The sequence below is a fragment of the Erithacus rubecula genome (genome assembly GCF_903797595.1).
Source record: "Erithacus rubecula genome assembly, chromosome: 6".
Lineage (NCBI taxonomy): Eukaryota > Metazoa > Chordata > Aves > Passeriformes > Muscicapidae > Erithacus > Erithacus rubecula.
Window position 1 is genome coordinate 58,857,850 of NC_136688.1, and position 21,599 is coordinate 58,879,448.

The following is a 21,599-nucleotide window of genomic DNA, read 5'->3' on the forward strand; positions in this document are numbered from 1 at the left end:
CTGAGAAGAGAAGAATTGGGGTGATTGAACTGGGGACTTGCAGGACCTGAAGGAGCCAAAAAAATGAATGGAAAGACTTTGAGGGCAAGGGCTTGGAGTGACAGGACAGAGGGAATGGATCCCCACTGGCAGAGGACAGAGGCAGGTGGGATGTTGGGCAGAAATTGTTGTCTCTGAGTTCTCCCAGAGCAGCTGTGGCTGTCCTTGGATCCCTGGCAGTGTCCCAGGCCAGGTTGGAGGGAGCTTGGAGTAACCTGGGGCAGTGGAAGGTGTCCCTGCCATGGCAGGGGGGCACTGAGCAATCTTTAAAGTCACTTCCAACTCAAACCATTCTGGGATTTGGTGATTCCATGACAGTTGTTTCTGTCTGGCACAAATCAGCCTGTCCAGTAAGATTGGCATTAACATTTGCCAGAGTTATTCAACTTTGGGGGTTTTTCTAAGCTTTTCTCCTTTGTTCCTTTTACATTTTTCATCAGAGGTGAAGGAATATGTTCAGCATGTGTTACAGAGACACTCTCAGCACCAAGCAGGAAGGACTTACCCAATCTCACACTCACATTAGGTTTTCTTGGGATGGGGCTGTGAGAAATTTTAGCTTGATTTTACTTATTCTCTCTTATATAAAAGAGGAGTTAAACCCCCAAACCAAGAAGTGCAGCTGTGTGGGTTTGGTACAGGCACCATCCAGGGGGTAGAATCTATGGATTGTTGAAGAATCCCATGGATTGTTGAAGGCCATTCCTAGGAGTTTTCTGAGGCTGCTTTTGGGTGTGTTGGTCCTGGGAGAGCAACCAACACACTCCAAAACTGGGAAGCACTAGTGGGTGCATATATAAAAGAGTAAAATTTTTTTTTTTCCCCTTGACACCATCCTGACACCAAGATTTAGATCTGCTCTGAGCAGATCTGGCTTGGCTCTGGCCTCTCTACTTGGGTTAACCTGCAGATTTTCAAGGATTTTTTCTTTTTTTTTTTGAGCTTTCAGAGAGTTTGATTTCTTTTACAAAAATACTTTCTTAATGCACGACCCTGCAAAAAGCTGTGGTGTGAAGGATGGCAACTTTAATCTCACACAGTGCAGATTAACTCTTTTTGCTGTTAATTTCTGAGTAGTTTTCTGGTTTCAGCTGACATTTAAGGAATTCTCAGCTCTACACTTGAGGTGTTAAATTGACCTGGTAAAGAGATTGTGTTTGAGAAGAGCAAGCATCTCCTTTCCAGTCATTAAGAATATGTTGCTTGTTTTTTCCAGCTCTAGTTACAAAATATTTTTTAAATCTGTCAGATTTATGTAAAACAGAAGGTATAAGCAAAATTGTATAATTAATTGTAATAAGCACTCTATTTAAACTTCTGCATTAGGCTATAATTCAAATTCTGTTAGTGTCCAGCAGATCACCATCCACCAAAAATTCCCTGTTCTCATGGTTTTAGGGCAGCCCATAAAATGAGAGACTTTTCTTTGGGTCACTTCAGCCTCACTTCAGCTGAAAGCTCTGGAATGTGAATCCAAGGCTCTGTTTGATGATGCAGTGAGATATAGAAATTAAAAAGCAGCATAATGGGAATTTCCAAAGCTCACAGAGCAGGTCAGGAGTTACAAAGTGTAAAAGGTCAGAAACTGGAAAGCAGAGGAGCTTGTGTTTCACTGCCAGGGCAGCAGGTCAGGTGCCTTTTGAAGGGATATTCTGTGTCTGGGGAGCAGCAGGCAGCACTGGAGGCAGCAGAACAGGCTGGGCAGTGGTGAGTGAAGCTTGGCAAGGGGTGAATAAGCTGGGCAGGGGTGGCAGGGCTGCCCCAGGAGCTGCAGTTCTGATGCCATTCAGTGAAGACACACTCCAGCTCCTCTGCTGAATGGGGCTCTTGATCTGGGAATGAGGCACTAGTGCTGGGGAGAGGAGAGGGTTTCACCATGGCAATTGAAAATACTAATTTGGAGCATATTGCTGAATGAATCTTGCCTTTCTCTTCCTCAGTGGTTTTAGGAAAAGGTGGCAGGAAGAGGATACAGATTCTAATGTCCAAGATTTTTGACCATCTCACGTGGCTCAGCACTCTGGACCCCCTGGGCTGGAGCTGTTTGGCTTGCACTCTTGAAAACAAATAAAACACAAGTGCAGAGTGCATAACTGGTTCTGAAACCAGTTCTCTGTGTTATTTCTGGTGGTTGGCTGCAGAAAATGCTCTCCCCAGAGTGTGTTTTCTCAGGTGTGCTCTTTGGGTGTGTGGTGGGAAGTGTCTCACACAGGGATTGCCACGGGGCTCACTCAGTTCCACTGACCCACAGCAGCTGTTTGGGAAGAAAGTCAAGTCTCAGTGGGAAAACACAATGATTTTCTGTGTGTGATACTACAAAACTCTCCCAACTCCCCAAAATAGTCCTGTTAACAGTGGGGTGAGGTGTGCTCAGTCACTACAGCAACACCATGGGATATGAAAAAAAAAAAAAGTGTGTTTGTACTTTGTGTTTTGTTTTGAACACAGATTCCATGTGATGTTCTGCAGTGTAAGTATTCAGCTGCTAAAATATTCTGGAAGAGCTGTGCTCAGTGGGATGCTGTCACTCATCCCCTCTCAGGCTGTGGGACAGCTGAAGAGGTGACCAAAAGGCTTCTGCCAAACTCTTCTTTCCCAGTAAATAAACTCTGTAAATGACATTGAGCAAAATAAAATTCAGCTGTGGTTCACCTCATTCAAATACATTCTTGTTCTGATCCCATTCTTGTGTAGCTCACATTGAAGCTTTGCAATCCTTCTGCCAAAATCCTCTAGTTTTAGTTTTCATTCTATAGGGAACATGATATTCAGGTTTGTCTTATTAAATAAAATTAGCATCAATACTAGTAAAGGGCAAAAACTCTGTCTTCCTCTTGGATAAAGTCTTCTAGCAAATGTCTTGGAAATTTGGGATTTGCTTCTGTCATGTGGAACTGGACCATGGAGTTGTGGACACCAAAACTGAGTCTTTCAGCCTTTAGTGTCAGATGAATTCTTAGGAGACTTCCTTACATCTTGAAGGGATCAAGTCCAGGAGAATTAAAGACAATAAGACATCTAACAAATGTTATCTTCCTTAAAAGTAAAATATTAAAATTCAAAAGATATCATTGAGGTTCATTATATATATGTCATCTTTATGGGATAAATGGAGATAAAAGATGCTTTTTGTTGTCAGTAGTAGCTCATGAGATACTGAGCAGGTCTGGATTACTTGGCATGAAATGAGCTTCCCTGGCCTCTGGCTGGTTTCAGCTACTTTTAAATTGAGACTTGAAATACAGAGGAAATTTCAAGGGATGAGGAGGAGGCAGATATTTTGCTGCTGGGTTGAGAAAACATAAATAACATGATTTGAAGAACTGTAATTTCTTAGCTGTAGTTCCCTCTCTGCAGTGCAGAAACATATGAATAAGACAGGGATCATTAACTAATTTTTCACATTAGGGACTTACATTTTTGTCAAATACAATTTCTAGTCAAATTTCAGGTTCAGTTCACAAAGCCAATGATGTGGATGTGGTGCCTTCCTGTCTGTGACTTTCTTGGTAACTGCACAGTTCTTTTTAAAAAAAAACAAACAGAATGATGCAAACTGCAGCAACTTGTGGGAAATGAGGATTTATTTAACTAACACATCCCAAAGTGATCTGAGGAATCCTGATCTGACAGTTTCCATATCTAGGTGTGTACAGGGAGAACCAGTTTTTAGCCCTGGCCTTGTTGCATTTTTAATGAGAGCAGTAATTCATTATTGATTGGGTGTTCATCTGGCAGGTGGGAGAGGGGAAGGTGGAGCTGTGCCTGTGCACAGCTGCTGTGAGCCAAGAGGAGGGACAAAAGCCTCAGGTGACATTTGCAGCTGGGTGACTGTTGGAGAGGATGGTGCTGTGTGCTCACAATGTCTACACTGAGATCTAAAACCATTCCTTATCTGTGAGCATCCACAGAAGGATTTTGAGGATCAGGGAATACTGAGGATTTTGTCTTTGGTTCTGACATGACAGGGGTTAATGATGACATGTGGTCTTGGTGTCATCAACTCAAGAATGTGTCTGCTGGAAGATGCAAGCTGTGGGGCCAGAAAACACAGTGGCTCAGACAACTTGATATGTTCAGGTCATAAATATCAACCCAGTGGGGACTTCAGTGTTCCAGCAGGCAAAGTTTGATGGTTGAATGCCAAAAATAGTTCATGTCCAAGCTATAGATTATATATGAGCTTAATGGTGATACTGGAAAGCAGCAGTGGAATTGTGTGGTGTGTGAGAGCTGAGAGCCAGGAGCTGCAGTGATCCCAGGCTGACCTGCAGATCCCAGCCAAGATCCCAGCCTTTGGCAGACTGCAGCCATTCCTCCAGCTTCAGCATGCCACTGGCACTCACTGCTTGTATGGAAAAGGAATATTGGTGGGGAACAGGATCCTGTTTGTACTCTAGATGTGAAGATGATATTCTGGAAATTACTTCTTCTGAACAGCTGAGCTGCTCCTGGATAAAAGTGTGGAGCATCCCTGGCCCCCCTGAGGCAGAGTGTCCCTGCTGGGAACATCCCTGTGTCACACTGGTGTGACAGCACCAGAGCTATCCTCATCCTTTATCCCACTGGGATCCACCTGCTCCTTCTGGATTTTGAAGGACACCAAGGATTTTGCTGTGGTGTAAGAACACCTCAGTGAGGAGGTGCTTTCACAAGTGGTGAATGTTTCCTTTGTGGTTTGCAGATGACTCTGAGTGATTTGGTCTGCAGATGTTTGGGTCCTTGGTAGAGTTTTTCAAGTTCTCTTTGAGACCAGGTTGAGTCATATTTGTGTCCTTAGCCTGCATTTTGACACCCATCTCATTTCTTAGCACTGCAGGACTTTGAAAGGCCAGTCATTGGGTTTGTTTTGTTTTGGGTTTTTTCCTGCCTGGAAAGCCTTTCCCTATTTTGAAGCTTGACTAAGTGTTGATAAAACTGTGGGGGGTTAATCCTTCAGGCTCTTGATTTTCCTGTTTTTAAGACTTCTTGTCCAGTTTGTTCTGTAATGACTCCCATCACATCCTAATCTTAAATCCAAATTGATTTAACTTAATCCAGTTTTCCCTCCATTTTCTGTAATCCATCTCCTCTGCACCAGATTTCAGTTGTTCTCCAGACTGCATATTTGTTAGGTAAGAATGAAACAATTGGGATTGAACTCCTCTAACTCTCAGATGCTCAGCCACAGTCCCTAATTAAATCAGGTTGTGTGTCCTGAATAATAGTTTAGCTCTGGTCATGGTGCCTGAGTGATTTACTAGAAAGTGTTCATGAAATCCCCTCTTAAAACTTTCTGTATCTGAGATTCCTGTAACATCTTCCAGCACTGAATTCTCTGTTGAAATTTGGAGCATATCCAGAGAGGACAGTTCTGTTAAAGACTTAATTGGAGCTTTTTCTGAGGAGGAGGATTGTGGGGACCAGGGAAGGAGTTTGCAGAGTGAATTTGTTGCAGGGAGCTGTGACTCATCCCTGGTGCCTCTGCACTGTCCCTCCTGCCCCTCTCAGTTCCACTTTCAGGCCACCCTGAGGTTTAGCACCATGAGATGGGTGAGCCCCTGGTGCATCCTTGAGAAACTTCCCTTTAAAATGGTGTTTGAGAGGCATGAACTTTCATTTCCAGGTTCAGGTTGGAGGTGAGGAGGGATTTCTTCCTGGAAAGGGTGGCCAGGTGTTGGCAGGGGCTGCCCAGGGAGGTTTGAGTCCCCATCCCTGGAGCTGTGGCTCTCAGTGCTCTGGGCTGGGTGACAAAGAGGTGACAGTCACAGGTTGGGTGACCTTGGAGAGCTTTTCCAACCTCAGGGATTTGTTGGTAGATATTTTAAAGTCTGGGAAAGAGATTCCAGGAACACTTCACAGTTCCAGCCAGGCTGGTGCTCTGCTAATTCCAAACCCAGATTATCCTTACCCATGTTGCTCTCATCTGTGCATTGTGCTTGTGTCAGACAACACTGTATTTTTTAATAATCTGTAAGACTGTGAGTTGCTTTTGAATTATGATTAAATATATCTTAACTCTCTCATTTCAGGCTAGAAATCTTCATACAGGAGAACTGGCTGCTGTAAAAATAATCAAGTTAGAGCCTGGTAAGTTTTAAATTCTTTCCTGTATTTTTGAATCACATTTTCATTTTTTCCATGTGTTTATTTTCACCCACTGTGAAGTTCTAGACAAAAGAAGTGTTTGGGGTTGTTTTTGGGTTTTTTTTTTTGTAGTTCCAGTGGTTAGATGACAGGAAGCCCTGCAGGATGTACCACTGCTCTTGGCTGTGTCATGCTCACTATTTCCTTGTTTGTTCTTATCTGCCTGATCAATTGCTGCATGAAAGATGTTGCAATTAAAGTGTTGTTAGTACAAAGAGAAGATTAGGGACAGATGGTAAATTGTGAGCTCTGAGCCACTGAGGAGCTGGTGGGCTGTGGGAGTTGAAAGGGGGAAGGGATCAGGCATTGATCCTAATTCCCACCAAAGGTGCACTGGGAAAAGCAGCCCGTGTTTTTGAATGTGTCATCTTTTCTTTAAGCTGTGCTGGGGGAGAAAACTTCCCTATGGAATTTCTGCCACTCCTCCTAAAAGCAGGAGACCCAGGGGATCTCCCTTGCTGCCCTGGAGATTTGCTGAGCACAGAGAGTTAAAATCTGAAATTGTGTCCTGAGTGGAAATCATAGAATCCTAGAATGGTTTATGCTGGAAGGGTCACAGAATCCTAGAATGATTTGAGTTGGAAAATAAAAAGACTATCCAGGGCTGAAGGGCCTGAGGAGAGGCTTAATTTTTATTTCTAGTTGGTTCTGTGCAGAAAAAGAAATGGGTTTGAAGGCTGAAGGTAGAAAAAGCATGGAGAAACTCAGGGGAAAAGTGAAAACCACTGCCTTTGGGTGACTGTGACTGCTCAGCCCCCTTGGCAGAGCAGCCTGGCTTTATTAGCTGGACTGCAGTGATCAGCTTAATTAGGCAGTGGGAGCACAGTGGGAATCCCTCAAACTCTGTGGGAAGTTCTGTGGGCAGAGTTTGGGGCTGTGGGGAGCAAACCACTGTCCCCAGCTGGGCTGTGGTGAGGCAGGGAGATGCTCTAGTGACAGAAAAAGGACAGTCCTGCCTTGGTGAGAGGGTTCCTCCAGCACTGTGTCACTGCAGCTAATCCAAATCAGGTGTATCTGGTTTTAATGGGAATTTGAAGAGCTGTTTTGAAAACTGAAGTGAAGCAGAGGCTGAATCCTGTGTTGATAGAACTGAGGGAGGAGCAGGATTCTGCCTTCCCTTGGTGCTGCTTAAGCACTACAGTGATAAATGCAAGACTGGCCCCAAATCTGAAAACCCCTTTTTAATTAGCATTGATGACCATGTCTTGTGTTTAATTATATTGGTCTGGTCACCACAGGGAAGCTATTTCTTCTAGTTTGTTTTGTTTTTTTTTTAATCCATCTTCTTTTAAACGTTGCCAACCTGATCTCCATCCATCACATGTACACCCACAGCCTCTTGGCAGGAATTTGTTGGGTGCTTGTTTTTTTAAGGAGGATTCACAGCATTTATTTACTTACTTGCTCCTTTTTAGTTCTCATGTTTGAAATACTCCAGATTTTTAAAGAAATTAATGGTTGCCTTCAAATTTCTGACTAATTTTAAGAGTTTTGAGTAGGTTTTGAAGACTGTAAATTGCAGGACACTATCAATTCCTGGACCAGGGAAGGAGCTGTAGGATTTACCTGTGGTGGTTTTCTGGGAAGGGCAGTCCCTTCAAACACCAGCACAAGGTCTTCTCACACAGTAGGGCACAACTGGAATAAAATTAATATTAAATTCCCTAAGTCAGTGGAGAAATAGATTTGGGAGAAGGGGAGGTGTCTCATCGATGACAGTTAATTAGCTGATGGAAAAATAAGAGCTCCAAACTCAACACTTGATTAATCCATTGGAATTAGGAGCAAAAGACAAAAGGCTCTGAAGCAGAGAGTGCTCCAGAGGAGGTGAGGAATGTGTTGGATGAAAGCTGAAGGAGCTGCACTCAATAAAATGGCAGAATTTGGGGAATTCAGGATATTCAGGGGTGAGTCCTGGCTGGTTCCTGTTCCTCCCTCATCTCCTGCAGGTAGAGAGGACCCAAAGAGACTCCAGCTGAAAACTGACCCCAGCAAGGATCTGTTTTATTGCATCAGCTCTTACCTTTGTATCTTCTCCACACAAAGAAAACAAACTCAGCTTTGAAGGTTGCTCTCACTAATTTATTTGAATTTGAGGCAGTTCTCTAGGTCTGCTCCCACAGTCACTTGCAGTCAAAATAGTGTTTTTCCCTTTTTTTATATTTTTATTTTTTGGCATAGACTTTGGAGAGCATTAGGCAAAAGTATTATGGCATGCTAATGACATTTCCCAGCATTCCCTGAGTACAAATGCTTGAAATAATTTGGGAGCCAATTCTATTTCAGAAACTAATCCAACTGTACTCAGCAGCATAGCAGCCAAAACTGTCTGAAACACTAAAGCCTCTTCCTTCTATGGGTTTAGCAGATGAATTGAGAGGGGACTCAATACAAAGAATTATTTGCCAGTGGAGTTTTCAGCCACAGAACTTTCTCCCTGGGAGAATATCATAAAAAATATTTTTAAATATGCTAATGTCTGTTTTAAATACTGATGTTCTGATGAATAATGCTCTCTGTCGTGTTCAGAAGGTTACAGAAGAATCTCACTGCTGGGTTACTTTATTTTTTTTGGGTTTTTTTTTGTCTAATGATTGCATTTTCCATTTGAGATCCCAGAAATAGCCAGTACCTATTTCAAGTTGGATCTTAAGCCTCAATTTCCATACAATAAATGCCCAAAGATGACATGAGCTGTGGAGGAGAACCAGCCTGAGGCTGATTTAAACTAAGCCTAAAGCTGATTTAAGCTAAGCCTGAAGCTGATTCAAACTCAGCCTGCTGGGCTTGAACCCTTGGATTGAAGAAAAATGGAAATAACTTCTCATTAATACACACACCTTGCCTTGTGTTGTGCTGGGTGTTCAAATTTTTAGGGATTTTTCTGGTTTTTTTAGGCTGAATTTTTCCTGATATTTTTCTCAGAAATCCTCAGAATTTTGGCAGAGTTTTGGTTTTTTTAGTGCAGATTTTAGGAGGTTTTTGGCCATTTCTAGTGCAATTTTTAGGGGATTTTTACATTTCTTAGTGCGAATTTTTAGAGATTTTTTTGGTTTTTTAGGCTTAATTTTCTTGGATTTTTCCTGATGTTTTTCTCAGAAATCCTTGGAATTTTGGCAGATTTTGGGTGTTTTAGTGCAAATTTTAGGAGGTTTTTGGCCATTTTTAGTGTGATTTTTTTTGGGTTATTTGCATTTCTTAGTGTGAATTTTAGGTGTTTTTTTTTGGTTTTTTAGGTTGAATTTTCTTGGATTTTTCCCTATGTTTTTCTCAGAAATCCTTGCAATTTTAGTAGATTTGGGGTGTTTTAGTGCAGATTTTAAGACTTTATGGCCATTTTTAGTTTGATTTTTGAAGGGTTTTGGCCAGTCAACATGTGATTTTTTTGGGATTGTGTCTGGGGCTGAATGCCTGAGGTTCCAGGTGTTCCAGAGCCATGAAATCCTGGAGGTGGCCTGTGTGTCCCATTCCATGTCCCATTATATTTATATTTATATTTATATTTATATTTATATTTATATTTATATTTATATTTATATTTATATTTATATTTATATTTATATTTATGTACTTATACTTTGCTTATAAGCAGAGGCAGTGTGGTCTTCAAATCCAGAGTGCCCAACATTTAAATTACATTCAGCTTGTTGAAATGGGGTCAGATTTTATAATCCTTATAATGAATTTATAATCCACTGTTCTTCTTAAGAAATGTGTGCATCCAGAGCATGATCCAGGTAGTGCAAGTTTTCATTAAAACAGAGTTTTTAGGATGGGGAAAATTTTCAGAAGGGGTTGTGGTGGAGGAAGGAAGTTCCAGGTAGAAGAGAAGATCCACAGGGAAATCAGAAATATTTTGTATCAGCAGAGAGATAATGAGCACCATCAGTGGTTTGCAGTTGGCAGCTCCTTGCCCAGCAGGAAAATCTCCTGGTGGAAACATCACTGTTTCCAAATTGCTGTTCCCTGCTTGGAATCAAGTTTCTTTGAGTTTCAAGTTTGGGGAATTGAAATTCTTTCTGTCAGACTGCAGGTTTCCATGAGTCCTGTGAAAAGCAGTCTGGATAAAACAGCATATAAAAAAAAACTTCTATAGAAAATATGGATAAAACAGGATGAAAGATGCTGCATTTTGGGAAAGCCATCCCTTTTATCAGCACAGCCTGAGCATTGCTGAGGTTCAGGAGAATGAGTGATTTGGATCTGTTGAGCTTGGAGTGGTGGGAATTCAGCACAGACCTCACCTGGAGAGCTGGGGGTGCTCACCTGGAGAAGAGAAGGATCCAGAGAAACCTCAGAGCCCTTGCAGGACCTAAAGGGGCTCCAGGAGAGCTGGAGAGGAGCTGTGGATGTTGCTTGGCCATGGATTTGTGGTCTGGGGTAAATAGTTGTCATTCCCATAGGGATTCCTGTCCTTGTTTGGGAATTCAGGTTGTTGAAATAAGAAATGTCTGAAGAATGGTTGCAATGGTGTGACCCTGCTCTTTGTGCTTCAATGTCCCTTACAAGTGTCCATTTTTAAATTAGGAATGTTAGTTTTATTATTAAAAATCCCAAATCTTTGTTACAGTATTAAGAATCCCAGGTCAAGCTGCCTGGAGAGGTTTGGGAGTCACATCTCCATGTCCATCAGTGTGGTGGGGACAGGAATGCTGCACCTTGGAGATCTGGCCTCTGTCCCACCCTCTGGTGACACTGGGATGTCTCTGAGTGCCATCATTTCTCTCCTCCTGTCCCTCCCTCTGCTCCAACACAGCACCAGCCCCGTGATGCAGATCTGAAGTGATGCAGAATAAACCAATTTATAACAAAATTGGGGAATTTCTCCCCCAAGATGTCACCTTTTGGACAGCAGAGGGATTCACAGCTCTTTCTAGTTGTGACCAGTGACCAGGATGGGACCACTCAGAGCAGTGGAGCATGTGAAAATATGTGCAGGAATAAACTTGATTAAACATCATCAGGATGAGGAATGCCCAGAGAGCAGCAGTGCTGAGTGACAGATCTGGAGCCATCAGAGCCAGGAGGATCCAGGGCACACGTGCTCTCCATCCTGGAAAACTTGGCAGAGTCTCTCTACATTCCAGCTCTGCATAGAATGACAGAATCAAGGAATGGTTTGGGTTTGAAGGGACCTTGAGGATCATCCCACTCCATCCCCTGCTGTGGCAGGGACACCTTTCAGTATCCCAGGCTGCTCCAAGCCCCAGTGTCCAGCCTGGCCTTAGGCACTTCCAGGGGCAGCTACAGCAAATCTGGGAATTCCATTCCAGGGCTTCCCCACTCTCACATAAGGAATTCCCAATTCCCAATATCCCACCCATCCCTGCCCTCTGGCAGTGTCCCATTCCCTGTGTCCTGTCCCTCCATCCCTTGTCCCCAGTCTCTCTCCAGCTCTCCTGGATCCCTTCAGGCTCTGGCAGGGGCTCTGAGCTCTCCTGGATCCTTCTCCTCTCCAGGTGAGCATTCCCAGCTCTCCCAGCCTCTCACACAGGTGAGCTCTGCAAGTAGAATAATTCACAGCTGTAGATGTGCCACCAGTTTCCTCCATAATCTCCCATTTAAATACTGAATTATCATGGATTTACCAGCCCTTACCTTGCTCAGCTTCTGCCATGGGCTCAGACCCCACCCCAGTGACAGGGCTGTTGGTTCCTGCAGCCCCTCCCTGGCAGATGGGGACAAGCAGCCACTTGTGCCATCCAAGGAGAATATTCCTCTGGGGCTGTGGTGTGTCCCACTGTCCCTTTCTGCAGAGGTAAAATTGCACAGCAGAGGAGGCTGCAGTGACTCAGTCCCTGCTCGTGGGCATTGCAGCATCCCAAAACTGCCAACATGTGAGCAGGGAAAACCCAATTCTCCCAATTCCCTGTTCCTCACCATCAAATCCTTAAAACTGATCTCCTTGTATGGATATTTGGTCACCTTTGGTCTAATTCTTTTTATCTTGCTGTCTCACTCTCAATAAAGTGTTTTCTACAAATTCTGTCTGGTTTTTTTTCCTGCTATCCAAGGATATTTCATTTTTGCCCTATTCCAGCATCTCTTGCCAAGATTAATACTCCAGCTGCCTGGAAACTCTGAATTGGTTTGTTTTGTGTTCATTCTTGTAATCTTTGACCAACTATACATCTTCTTTCCTATCTCTATGTCTCATCTTGCAGAATCATTTCCTCCATATTTTAGCCAAACTTTTCTCATGGATAACTTCTCTTCTTTCCATCTGTTTGCTACTTCTCTATCAGCTCCCTGTCTTCTTTCTTATTTTCTTCCAAATCCTTTAACCCTTTTTTCTATAAGTAAGTCCCATTTCTTGCATGAATTCTTCATATATGAATAGCAAATCACAATATCATCTTTGCTGTCTCCCTCTACTACAAGCAGGATTATTCCTGGTGGTTTTTTTGTTGAGTGTTTTCTGGTTTTTTGGGTTTTTTTTCATTTGTTGGAAATTTCACAGATTCTCATTACTCCAGTAAGAAAAACCTTTTCATCTGTCCAGAGAATGTGGGTTAAGGCAATTTAAACCCATTGCTAATTGTCCTATTATAAAACTGGAGATGGATTATCCCTTCTCCCCACTTCCCTGCTATCTTCTCTGTGCATGAAGATTGTTATCTTTTCAGTCAGTCCTTTTCTAGCCCAAATCTCTGCATTCCCCTCAATTTTCCCCCATTAGTCACAGTTCCTAGAACTGCCTTGGCTGCTGCCCTGTGATCCATGTGCAGTTCCAGCTGCTGCCTGTGAGGTTTTGCTGTTTTGGGGATGTTCCTCCATCAGGATTTTCACATGGGGCAGGATTCAGCTGTGCTGAGAGCTCACAGCTGATGTTTCAAGGATTCTTTGATTTGAAGAGAGCCCTGGGATTTGGCATTGGATTCTCTGAGCTCATGGACAACGGGTAGTGGAGAAAGATGGAAATTTTTTTCAGTGTGGGGTGAGAGGATTTTGCTTTAAACCTTGTTTAGATTTGACTTTCTTAAGTAGTTTGAAAATGCTCCAGTTGTTTGTGAGAATTCAACAGCTTCCCTTAGGAAGTTTGTTGGAGAAATGGGAGAAATGAATCCATTAGATTTAAGCTCAAATTAAAGAATCTTTTAAAAATGAATGAGAGGGACTTTAAACAAGGGCCTGGAGGGACAGCACAAGGAGGATTGGGGTTAAACTGGGAGAGGGTAGATTTAAATTGGATGTTGGGAAGGAATTCCTGGCTCTGAGGGTGGGGAGGTGCCCACAGGGTGCCCAGATTTGCTGAGGCTGCCCCTGGATCCCTGGCAGTGCCCAAGGCCAGGCTGGGTGGGATGGAGCAGCCTGGGATGCTGGAAGATGTTCCTGCTCATGGCAGGGGCTGGAATGGGATGGGATCCAGGTTCCAACTCATCCCATGGTTCTCTAAACTCAGCAATCCCTCACCCACAGTGATCATTTATCAAGATGTGTGAATCCAAACTGCAAGGTAACCCCTAAACCAAGCCCAGTGTGAAATCTGTGCTAAATTTATGGAAGTTGTGTTGCCTTTTCTCTTTCTCATTGGTTAAAAAAAATACTACTGATGTTTATAAAAAGCCTCTTGACATTTGAAACTTCTCTACTACTGTTTTCCTGCCCCAGTGAAGTGTTTCTCCATTTAATTCAACATCAAGAAGCCCTTGAGGATTTACTTAAATCAGTCAGGGGTGGATTCTTGTGAGTGGGTTCCCTTTTACCTTTGTATTTTGTAGTTATTTTCTTAAATAAAAGCCTGGCAGTCACTGAGACATAAAGGTTGTGATCATTTCTTTCATCACACTCTGGTACTTTTGCCAGTGACACTGTTCTCAGGGAAGCTGCCTCAAAGCTCAGCAAATATAAACATGTATTTTAAAAGAGGTTATTAAAAAAATATTAGCTGTGCTGCTACTTAAATAAACACATGAAGAATTCAATTTACCCCAGTGCTTGAGTCCTCTTGGACTTGTCAAAATCATCTAAATTAAAGGGAGCAGGATAAAGCACTTGGTGTTTTCTGGGTTGGACATCCCTGACTTTAATATAGGAGGGAATTTTACTGGGGAAACTTTAAACAAAAGTAAACATCCCAGAATAATTTGGGTTGCAAGGGACATTAAAACTCATCCCATTCCACCCCATTCCACTGTCCCAGGCTGCTCCAACCCCAGTGTCCAGCCTGGCCTTGGGCACTCCCAGGGATCCAGGGGCAGCCACAACAAATCTGGGAATTCCATTCCAGGGCCTCCCCACCCTCACAGCTGAGAATTTCTTCCTCATATCCCATCTAAATGTCCCTTTCTGCAGCTTGAAGCCATTCCCCTTTGTCCTTCCCTGCTAAAGGATGAGAAAAGTTAATAATAAAATACAAAAGCAGAGCTGCTTTTTGAATTCAGGATTCTGGGGAGAACATTTTTTGCTTGGAAATTCTCTCAAGGGAATTTATTATCTATATAAATACAAACTGAAATTGCATCTGTGATATGATTGCATTTTTAATTTATTAAATATCACCCTTTATGTTAAAGTGGCAGAAACATGCCCTGCTCAGAATGGATTTTTCAGCAGATCTTTTTTTCTTCCCCAAAAAAAAAAGATATTTGGGATGTGCCAATGTGCACAATCCCCCAACCCCCTCCTGAGGAGGCAGCTCTGAGTCAGCAGAGTGGGTGTGCAGGCTCATGTGCTCCATCCAGGTCCCTTGAGAATGAAATATTCCTAAAAACCAACCTGTGCAATGGGGCCTCTGGAATTAGCTTCCAGCAATCCACACTCCTCTTGTGCTCCAAGCAGCTGGATGGAAATAAAGATTGAAAAGTAGAGTTTGAACTGGCTGCCATGATAAAGATTGAAAATTGGAATTTGAATTGACTCCTGTCCCTCCCTGCCCCCTCTGAGCTCATGCATCACTCTCAGATCCCCAGAGCAGCTCTTCTCTCTTGGTTTTTATGAATTATTTGTTCCTCCCAAAGCACAGAACGAGGAATTCAACTGGGGGTGATGGGCTTGGAAGGGCTTGGCTGGGATCCATCCCCTTGGCTCCTTCTCCCAAATTCTCTGCATCCTCCAGCCCTGTCTGGACCTTCAGCAGTTGATGTAACCTTGGCTGTTTCCTGTTTTTCAGGGGATGACTTCTCACTGATCCAGCAGGAGATATATATGGTTAAAGAATGCAAACATTGCAACATAGTCGCCTATTTTGGGAGTTATCTCAGGTAAATCCCATTTTTTATATCAACATTCCTGCTGGTTCTCTCCTAAAACAATCCCAGTCTGGTTTAGTCCTTGTATGCTCATTAAATTTTCTTCAGAGATTGAATTGCCCTTGGGTTGGTTTTTTTTTTTTTGGTTTTTTTTTTAAGCCAGGCCAATTGGTTTTAAAAAATAAAAGTGACTAATAATTTGTTTTTTCTGCTGGCCAAAAGGCTGGAATATTTTTATCACTAGGAACAGAAAGAATTTTTTCCCTTGGAGACTCTTGCAACACATCCAGTCCTACTCACACATTTATCAGTTCTAATATAAAAGCAGCTCATTATTTCTCTAGAGCAGAATTGCCTTTGGATATTTGATTTAATTATAGTTGTCTGGGCTATGACAGTATGGCTGGGGAGTTAAAAATCTGAGCTGCTTTTAATAACATTTTTCACAGTTCTGCTGTAACAGAGGCAGAACCAAGGTGGTGTCAGCTCACTGCTCCTTCCATTAAATATTACACAGGAAATCAGGGAATATTCTTCATTTCTGTGGAACTCTGCCATTTATCAATGGGTTCTGTGGGAATAGAAATCTGCACTTTGCTTGGTCTTTTTTCTACTAAAATTCATCTTTTTTTTAGCCCTTCTTGAAGGGCTGCATTTAAAGAGTCCCTGCAGCCCAAATGGACTCAAGTGGAATTAAAAGTCTGAATTTCTAATTCCCCATTTTGGAGGCATGCTGAGTTTTTTAGATATAATGAAGGAATTTCAATTTAAGATTATTGAGTTTATTAATGTGATATTTCATGTAATTTTGCTGATAGCAGATTAACCTCAGGTATTTTATTATAGAGTTCAAGCACCACCTTTTATGTTTGATAATATTTAAATATTTCTCAGGGACTTTAGCATAAAACTTGATCAGGACTAATAGAAAATAATTGAAATTACGATTATTAATGATAATTATTATATTATTAGTGATTAAAATAATGATTAACTCTGTTCTGCATCCAGATCAATCAGTTCCTGATATCTGTATTTTAATTTTGTTTTGCTAGCCGTGAGAAGCTGTGGATATGCATGGAATACTGTGGTGGGGGATCCCTCCAGGACATTTACCATGGTACTTGGGCCATTATTTTCACTTTTTTTTTGATTTTGGGAAACTTTCTGCAAAGAAGAAAAATGAATACTAAACCTCCAGGGAATAGTTGGCACTGCATGTGGGGGTTTTTAGTGATTTTTAGCTACAGTCAATAGATTTTAAGAGCACTTTCCAGCTTTTTTAATATTTATAATATTGACATTTTAATATTGACATAATATTTGACATTTAATAGTTGACATTTAATATTTGACATTTCATGGCAGAACAGTTGGATAAGGACACTGTCAATGGGGTGAGGAAGCAGTTTGCATTGGGAAATCTCAAAATTTGATCTTTAAAAGGGAAAAATTACTTTTATTCCCACCCCTGTGAAATACCATCTCACTCTTGTATTATTTTCCTTCCTGGAGTTTCATTTGGAGTTGTTGATGCTGTAGAATAATTTATTGGAGTTGTTGGAAAAACAGCTGAGGACTTGCTCTGCCTTTAAATGATAACACTGAGTTTTTGGAGCTCTTTCTGCTTTATTTTTCAACTACTCAGTACAAATCCTTTAAAACAATTCCAAGCCCTCTAGACAACCCTGATATGAAACATTCTCATTTCTAATATTAAAATATTAGCAGAAGTAATTCTCAGTTTCCTGACAATACAAAGTGCTATAAAATCACTCATAAAATAATAATTAGATTCTGTGAAAACAGGTTTTCTTCTCACTGTGGGTATTGTCTTCTGTGATGGTGCTGTTATTTTTTTTTTTTTTTACAGAAAGCCTTTCTGTAAAACAAGCAAACAAACCCCTCTTTTCATCTCAGTGCACAATACAGATCGTGTAAAACCAGCCTTGAACTTGGGCATGGACAAATCACTTTTTGGCTGCTTCACAATGTTATTTATGTGTTTGTTGTAAACTTAATTTTTGAATCTTTATTTTCAGTCACAGGACCTCTGTCAGAGTTGCAAATTGCTTATGTGTGCAGAGAAACTCTACAGGTACTGTAATCCTGCAGGTGCACAATACAGTTTATTCCATGTAAATAAAGTAAATACAGAAAATTAGTTCATTTCCAGCACTTCTGTTGGGAATCAAGCAGAAATCAATTAACCAGGATAACCTGTTCTTTTCCATAATGTAAATCAAAATGAGCAAGAAATTCTACTGTGATCTAGTGCAAATATTTGTTTAAATTTTGAACTGCCTGCCCACCCTGTGGTGGGAAATTTGATGATTTGTGGGGGTAAAATACTGCAACCAGATAAATAAAATTCTCTTTCATTTTGTGACTGCTGGTAGCAAAGAAATACAAGATGAGGCATCCCTTATCTGCAAATCTCAAATGTCTCCACTTCCAAATAAAATATATTGAGAAAATTAAATTTATTGAATGGAGCTGGCTTTGAAAGATGTTAACAAATGACAGAATAATTCATTGTGTCTTTTATTTCCAGGGTCTTGCTTATTTACACATGAAGGGCAAAATGCACAGAGATATAAAGGTAAACTTGAAACCTTGAGAAATTCATCTTGCTGTTCCAAGTGCAGGAAAAATATTCCTGATAAAGATTTTTAATTTATTTCATTTTAGGGTGCAAATATTCTACTAACAGACCATGGAGATGTTAAATTGGGTGAGTTGCCTGAGTTTTGGAATATGGATTTAAGAGCCACGTGGATGTGGCACTTGGGGACATGGGGCAGTGCTGGACTCCATCATTTAAAGGTCTTTTCCAACATAAATTGATTATTTGAGGCAATAAATGATGATGGAAGGTGATTTCAAAGTGTGTATTCATGGGTAGGCTATGTAGGAGATGAGGATTTTTGTATTCTATCAAGAAATTATAGATAATTTCTTTATTCAACCACCAAGCCTTAAAGCCTCTTAGATTTTTTTTAATTTGCCAGGCTGATATCCCTGGATATCAGATTTTATCCCTGGCCAGGATGGCAGATTCTCTGAGGATCCCCTGCTTGGGAGAGTGGAAAAGTGGGATCTGATCCTGGCTCTGTGGCTGCTCTTGGGCAATTCCACAAAGGTGGAGGAGAGAAAACTCAGCTCTGGAGGGAAAAGCTGCCATGGGATGTGTTCATCCCACTGGAATCAGGGCAGCTGTGCCTTATTCAACCTCCAGACCCCTGTGGGCAAGCAGGAATGCTGTGCTGGAAAAGGAAAGCTTTTTAAAGAAGGGAAAAATAGGAGGAAAAGCTGCCACTGAGTGAGAGGAGACTCCACTCCCTGCATTAAACTTGGGATACACAGTAGTACCTGACTTTTGCCTGCTTGGATTTTTCCAAGTTATCTTCCAGATTTATACCACCAATCAATCAAAATAAAATGGATTTAAATGATTCTTGGCTCTGCAAGACCACCTGATGTTTGGGAGTTGTGTGGGCAAGGGATAATTGGCCCCTAGACAAAATCTCCAGGGCAAAGAACAGATGCCCCTTCACAGTTCCTCCATAAATAACACACAAAAGGTGCCTTTTCCAAGGCATGATGCTGTTTTTCCTCTCAAATTGAATATCCACCAATTCTGGTTGATGTATTGTGAGATGGAAAAATGATCTAAGTGAGGGACTGTGTGTAGAAAGAAAACTCTTTGATTTGAAGTCAGGTCAGTGAAGACATTAATGATCCTATTATTAATCTGCAACTGCTTCCCTTAATGAATTTTTAATTTGGATGAGGCACGTGATTTTTCTTTTATAACACAGGAGGATTGGGCTCTTCAACTACAATTTCTAAACTCTGATGGTTTGATTTTATTTTCCAGCTGACTTTGGGGTAGCAGCAAAAATAACAGCCACTATTGCAAAGAGGAAATCCTTTATTGGCACCCCTTACTGGTAAGAAACCACTTGGATTGCTGTGCTGCAAAGCTGAGCCTGTATTTATGCCAGAAATCCTCAAGCACACACATATGTCTATAGAAATTGCATAAATTCCCTTTTTTCTGATTAAAATGCCCAAAGGGTAAAAATCTGGGAAGCACTGATTGGAGCTCATCTGTTGCTGTATCAAAAGCTACTTGATATTTGAGGCAAGGTTGTTTTTTCTCCCACATTTATTTTTGCAGAATATTCTCCCTTTTTGGGGGATATCAATTTATTTAGTTTCCCAGCCTTACATTTTTAGTGACTAGAATAGTGTCTGATTTCTGTGCAGAAAAGAAACCAGATTTTTCAGACTATTTTTTAATCATCCCTACTGATTAATGTCTGCACGAGGCAGCATTTAATATGCAAATAATCATTTGTAAATCTTGAGCTGGATTAATATGCAAATTGAGCTGGGTTTAGGCATTATTGGGATGCAGAGGAGCTGCCTGGGCTTGTGTTTTTTGGGCAAACAGCTTCATCCAGACAATGCTGCCCTGGAGAAGGAGGGCTGGGGTCAGGGAGGTTTTCTGGTCATGAACACATTTCCTGGGAAATCACTTAGCCTGTTGCTGTTCCCATCAACCCCCAAAAAACTTTTAGGTGCTGAGGACATCCTAAGATGCTTATTTAGATCTATAAAGACATTTTGAGTTCTCTGGGTCCCTACCTTGCTCTTGAATTTTTAATTTTTTTGCTGTGTTCCTTATGTGGTTTTTTTATGTTATATTCAGCACATGTATTTTGTGTCCCTTAGTTTGTGTTCAGAAAATTCAAAAGATGTGTAAAACATACCGAGTTCACAGTAATTGTCCTTAGATCCAAGATATTTCCAGGGCTTTAGGAAAACAAAAAAAACAAACAAAAAAATCCAACAAATAAAGCCATGGTACATATTTTGTAGAATAATATTGAAACAAATAGAATAATCATAAGTGTATAGCTTAAATTAGTGTGATTTAATAATGATTTGTGTATATGTTAATATACATGTATATGTATAAAATGTACATTTATGTATATGTTAATAAAACTTTTAAAAGTACTTCTGTAATGATCAAAACCCAATCTGAACATAAAATTCTTAATTTACTCCATTAGACATAAAAATATTTATATTCCTCCTGTTCATTTCCCCCCACTTCTTTCTTTCTTTCTTTCTTTCTTTCTTTCTTTCTTTCTTTCTTTCTTTCTTTCTTTCTTTCTTTCTTTCTTTCTTTCTTTCTTTCTTTCTTTCTTTCTTTCTTTCTTCTTTCTTTCTTTCTTTCTTTCTTTCTTTCTTTCTTTCTTTCTTTCTTTCTTCTTCCTTCTTTCCTTCTTTCCTTCTTTCCTTCTTTCCTTCTTTCCTTCTTTCTTTCCTTCTTTCTTTCTTTCTCTCTCTCTCCCTCTCTCTCTCTCTTTCTCTCTCTCTTTCTTTCTTCCTTTCTCAGGGGGTAGAATATGAGACATTTTAAATTCTAAACTTCATAATAACAATAATTACACATTTCATTTAATTCTATTTTTTGTGGTACATGCACACTTTTGTCACTGTCCTGGAGAGCAGGAGCTGAAGTGTTGCTTTTGCAGGATGGCCCCCGAGGTGGCGGCGGTGGAGAAGAACGGGGGGTACAACCAGCTGTGTGACATCTGGGCTGTGGGCATCACTGCCATCGAGCTGGCAGAGCTGCAGCCACCCATGTTTGACCTGCACCCCATGAGGTTGGTGCTCCTCTGCCTCTCCAGATGCTGCCTGGATCCCAGGAATTGTCTGATTCCTCAGCAGGAATTGTCAGCGTTCGCTTGAAGCTGCTCTGAAGGAGAAAGTCTCCCACCAAGATTCCTTCACTGTTTTCATGTCTGTCTTCAAGGCATCAATCTGCTAAAATCTTGCATTTGGAATGGAAATTACAAGCAAAATCATGGAATTGTTGTGGTTTTGGTGCTGCTTGGGATAGTGGAAGGTGTCTCTGCCCATGGCAGGGGGTTGGTATGAGATGGGATTTAAGGTCCCTCCCAACCCAAACCATTCTGGGATTCCAGAATCAAGAATCTGATGAAGAGCAGGGACATATTTACCACTAGAGAAGCCATACCCTAATATTTGACAGGATTATGACACTAAAAATATTTTATTTAAAAATAAAATCAACAGATCCCCTGTATCTCTCCTTTAACCCAGTGCAAACTCCAGTTCAGTTTCACCAGTATGATTCTCACCATAAAGTGTTAAAATATTTAGCTTTTAGAATTAATTTTTTTTTTTTAACCACATTATATC

The 21,599-nt window shown here is 41.1% G+C and overlaps 1 protein-coding gene across 3 annotated transcripts in view; it reads left to right on the plus strand.

The window, feature by feature from the left end:
• Positions 1–21,599, plus strand: part of MAP4K5 (mitogen-activated protein kinase kinase kinase kinase 5) — a 56,720-nt gene that overhangs the window by 12,678 nt on the left and 22,443 nt on the right. For all 3 annotated transcript variants that reach the window (XM_079307822.1, XM_079307821.1, XM_079307820.1), the window contains 8 exons: positions 6,051–6,108; positions 15,278–15,368; positions 16,412–16,476; positions 17,399–17,454; positions 17,911–17,958; positions 18,048–18,090; positions 19,237–19,309; positions 20,909–21,040. In XM_079307822.1, the coding sequence (XP_079163948.1) occupies positions 6,051–6,108; positions 15,278–15,368; positions 16,412–16,476; positions 17,399–17,454; positions 17,911–17,958; positions 18,048–18,090; positions 19,237–19,309; positions 20,909–21,040 (566 nt within the window). The remainder of the gene's footprint in view (positions 1–6,050; positions 6,109–15,277; positions 15,369–16,411; positions 16,477–17,398; positions 17,455–17,910; positions 17,959–18,047; positions 18,091–19,236; positions 19,310–20,908; positions 21,041–21,599) is intronic.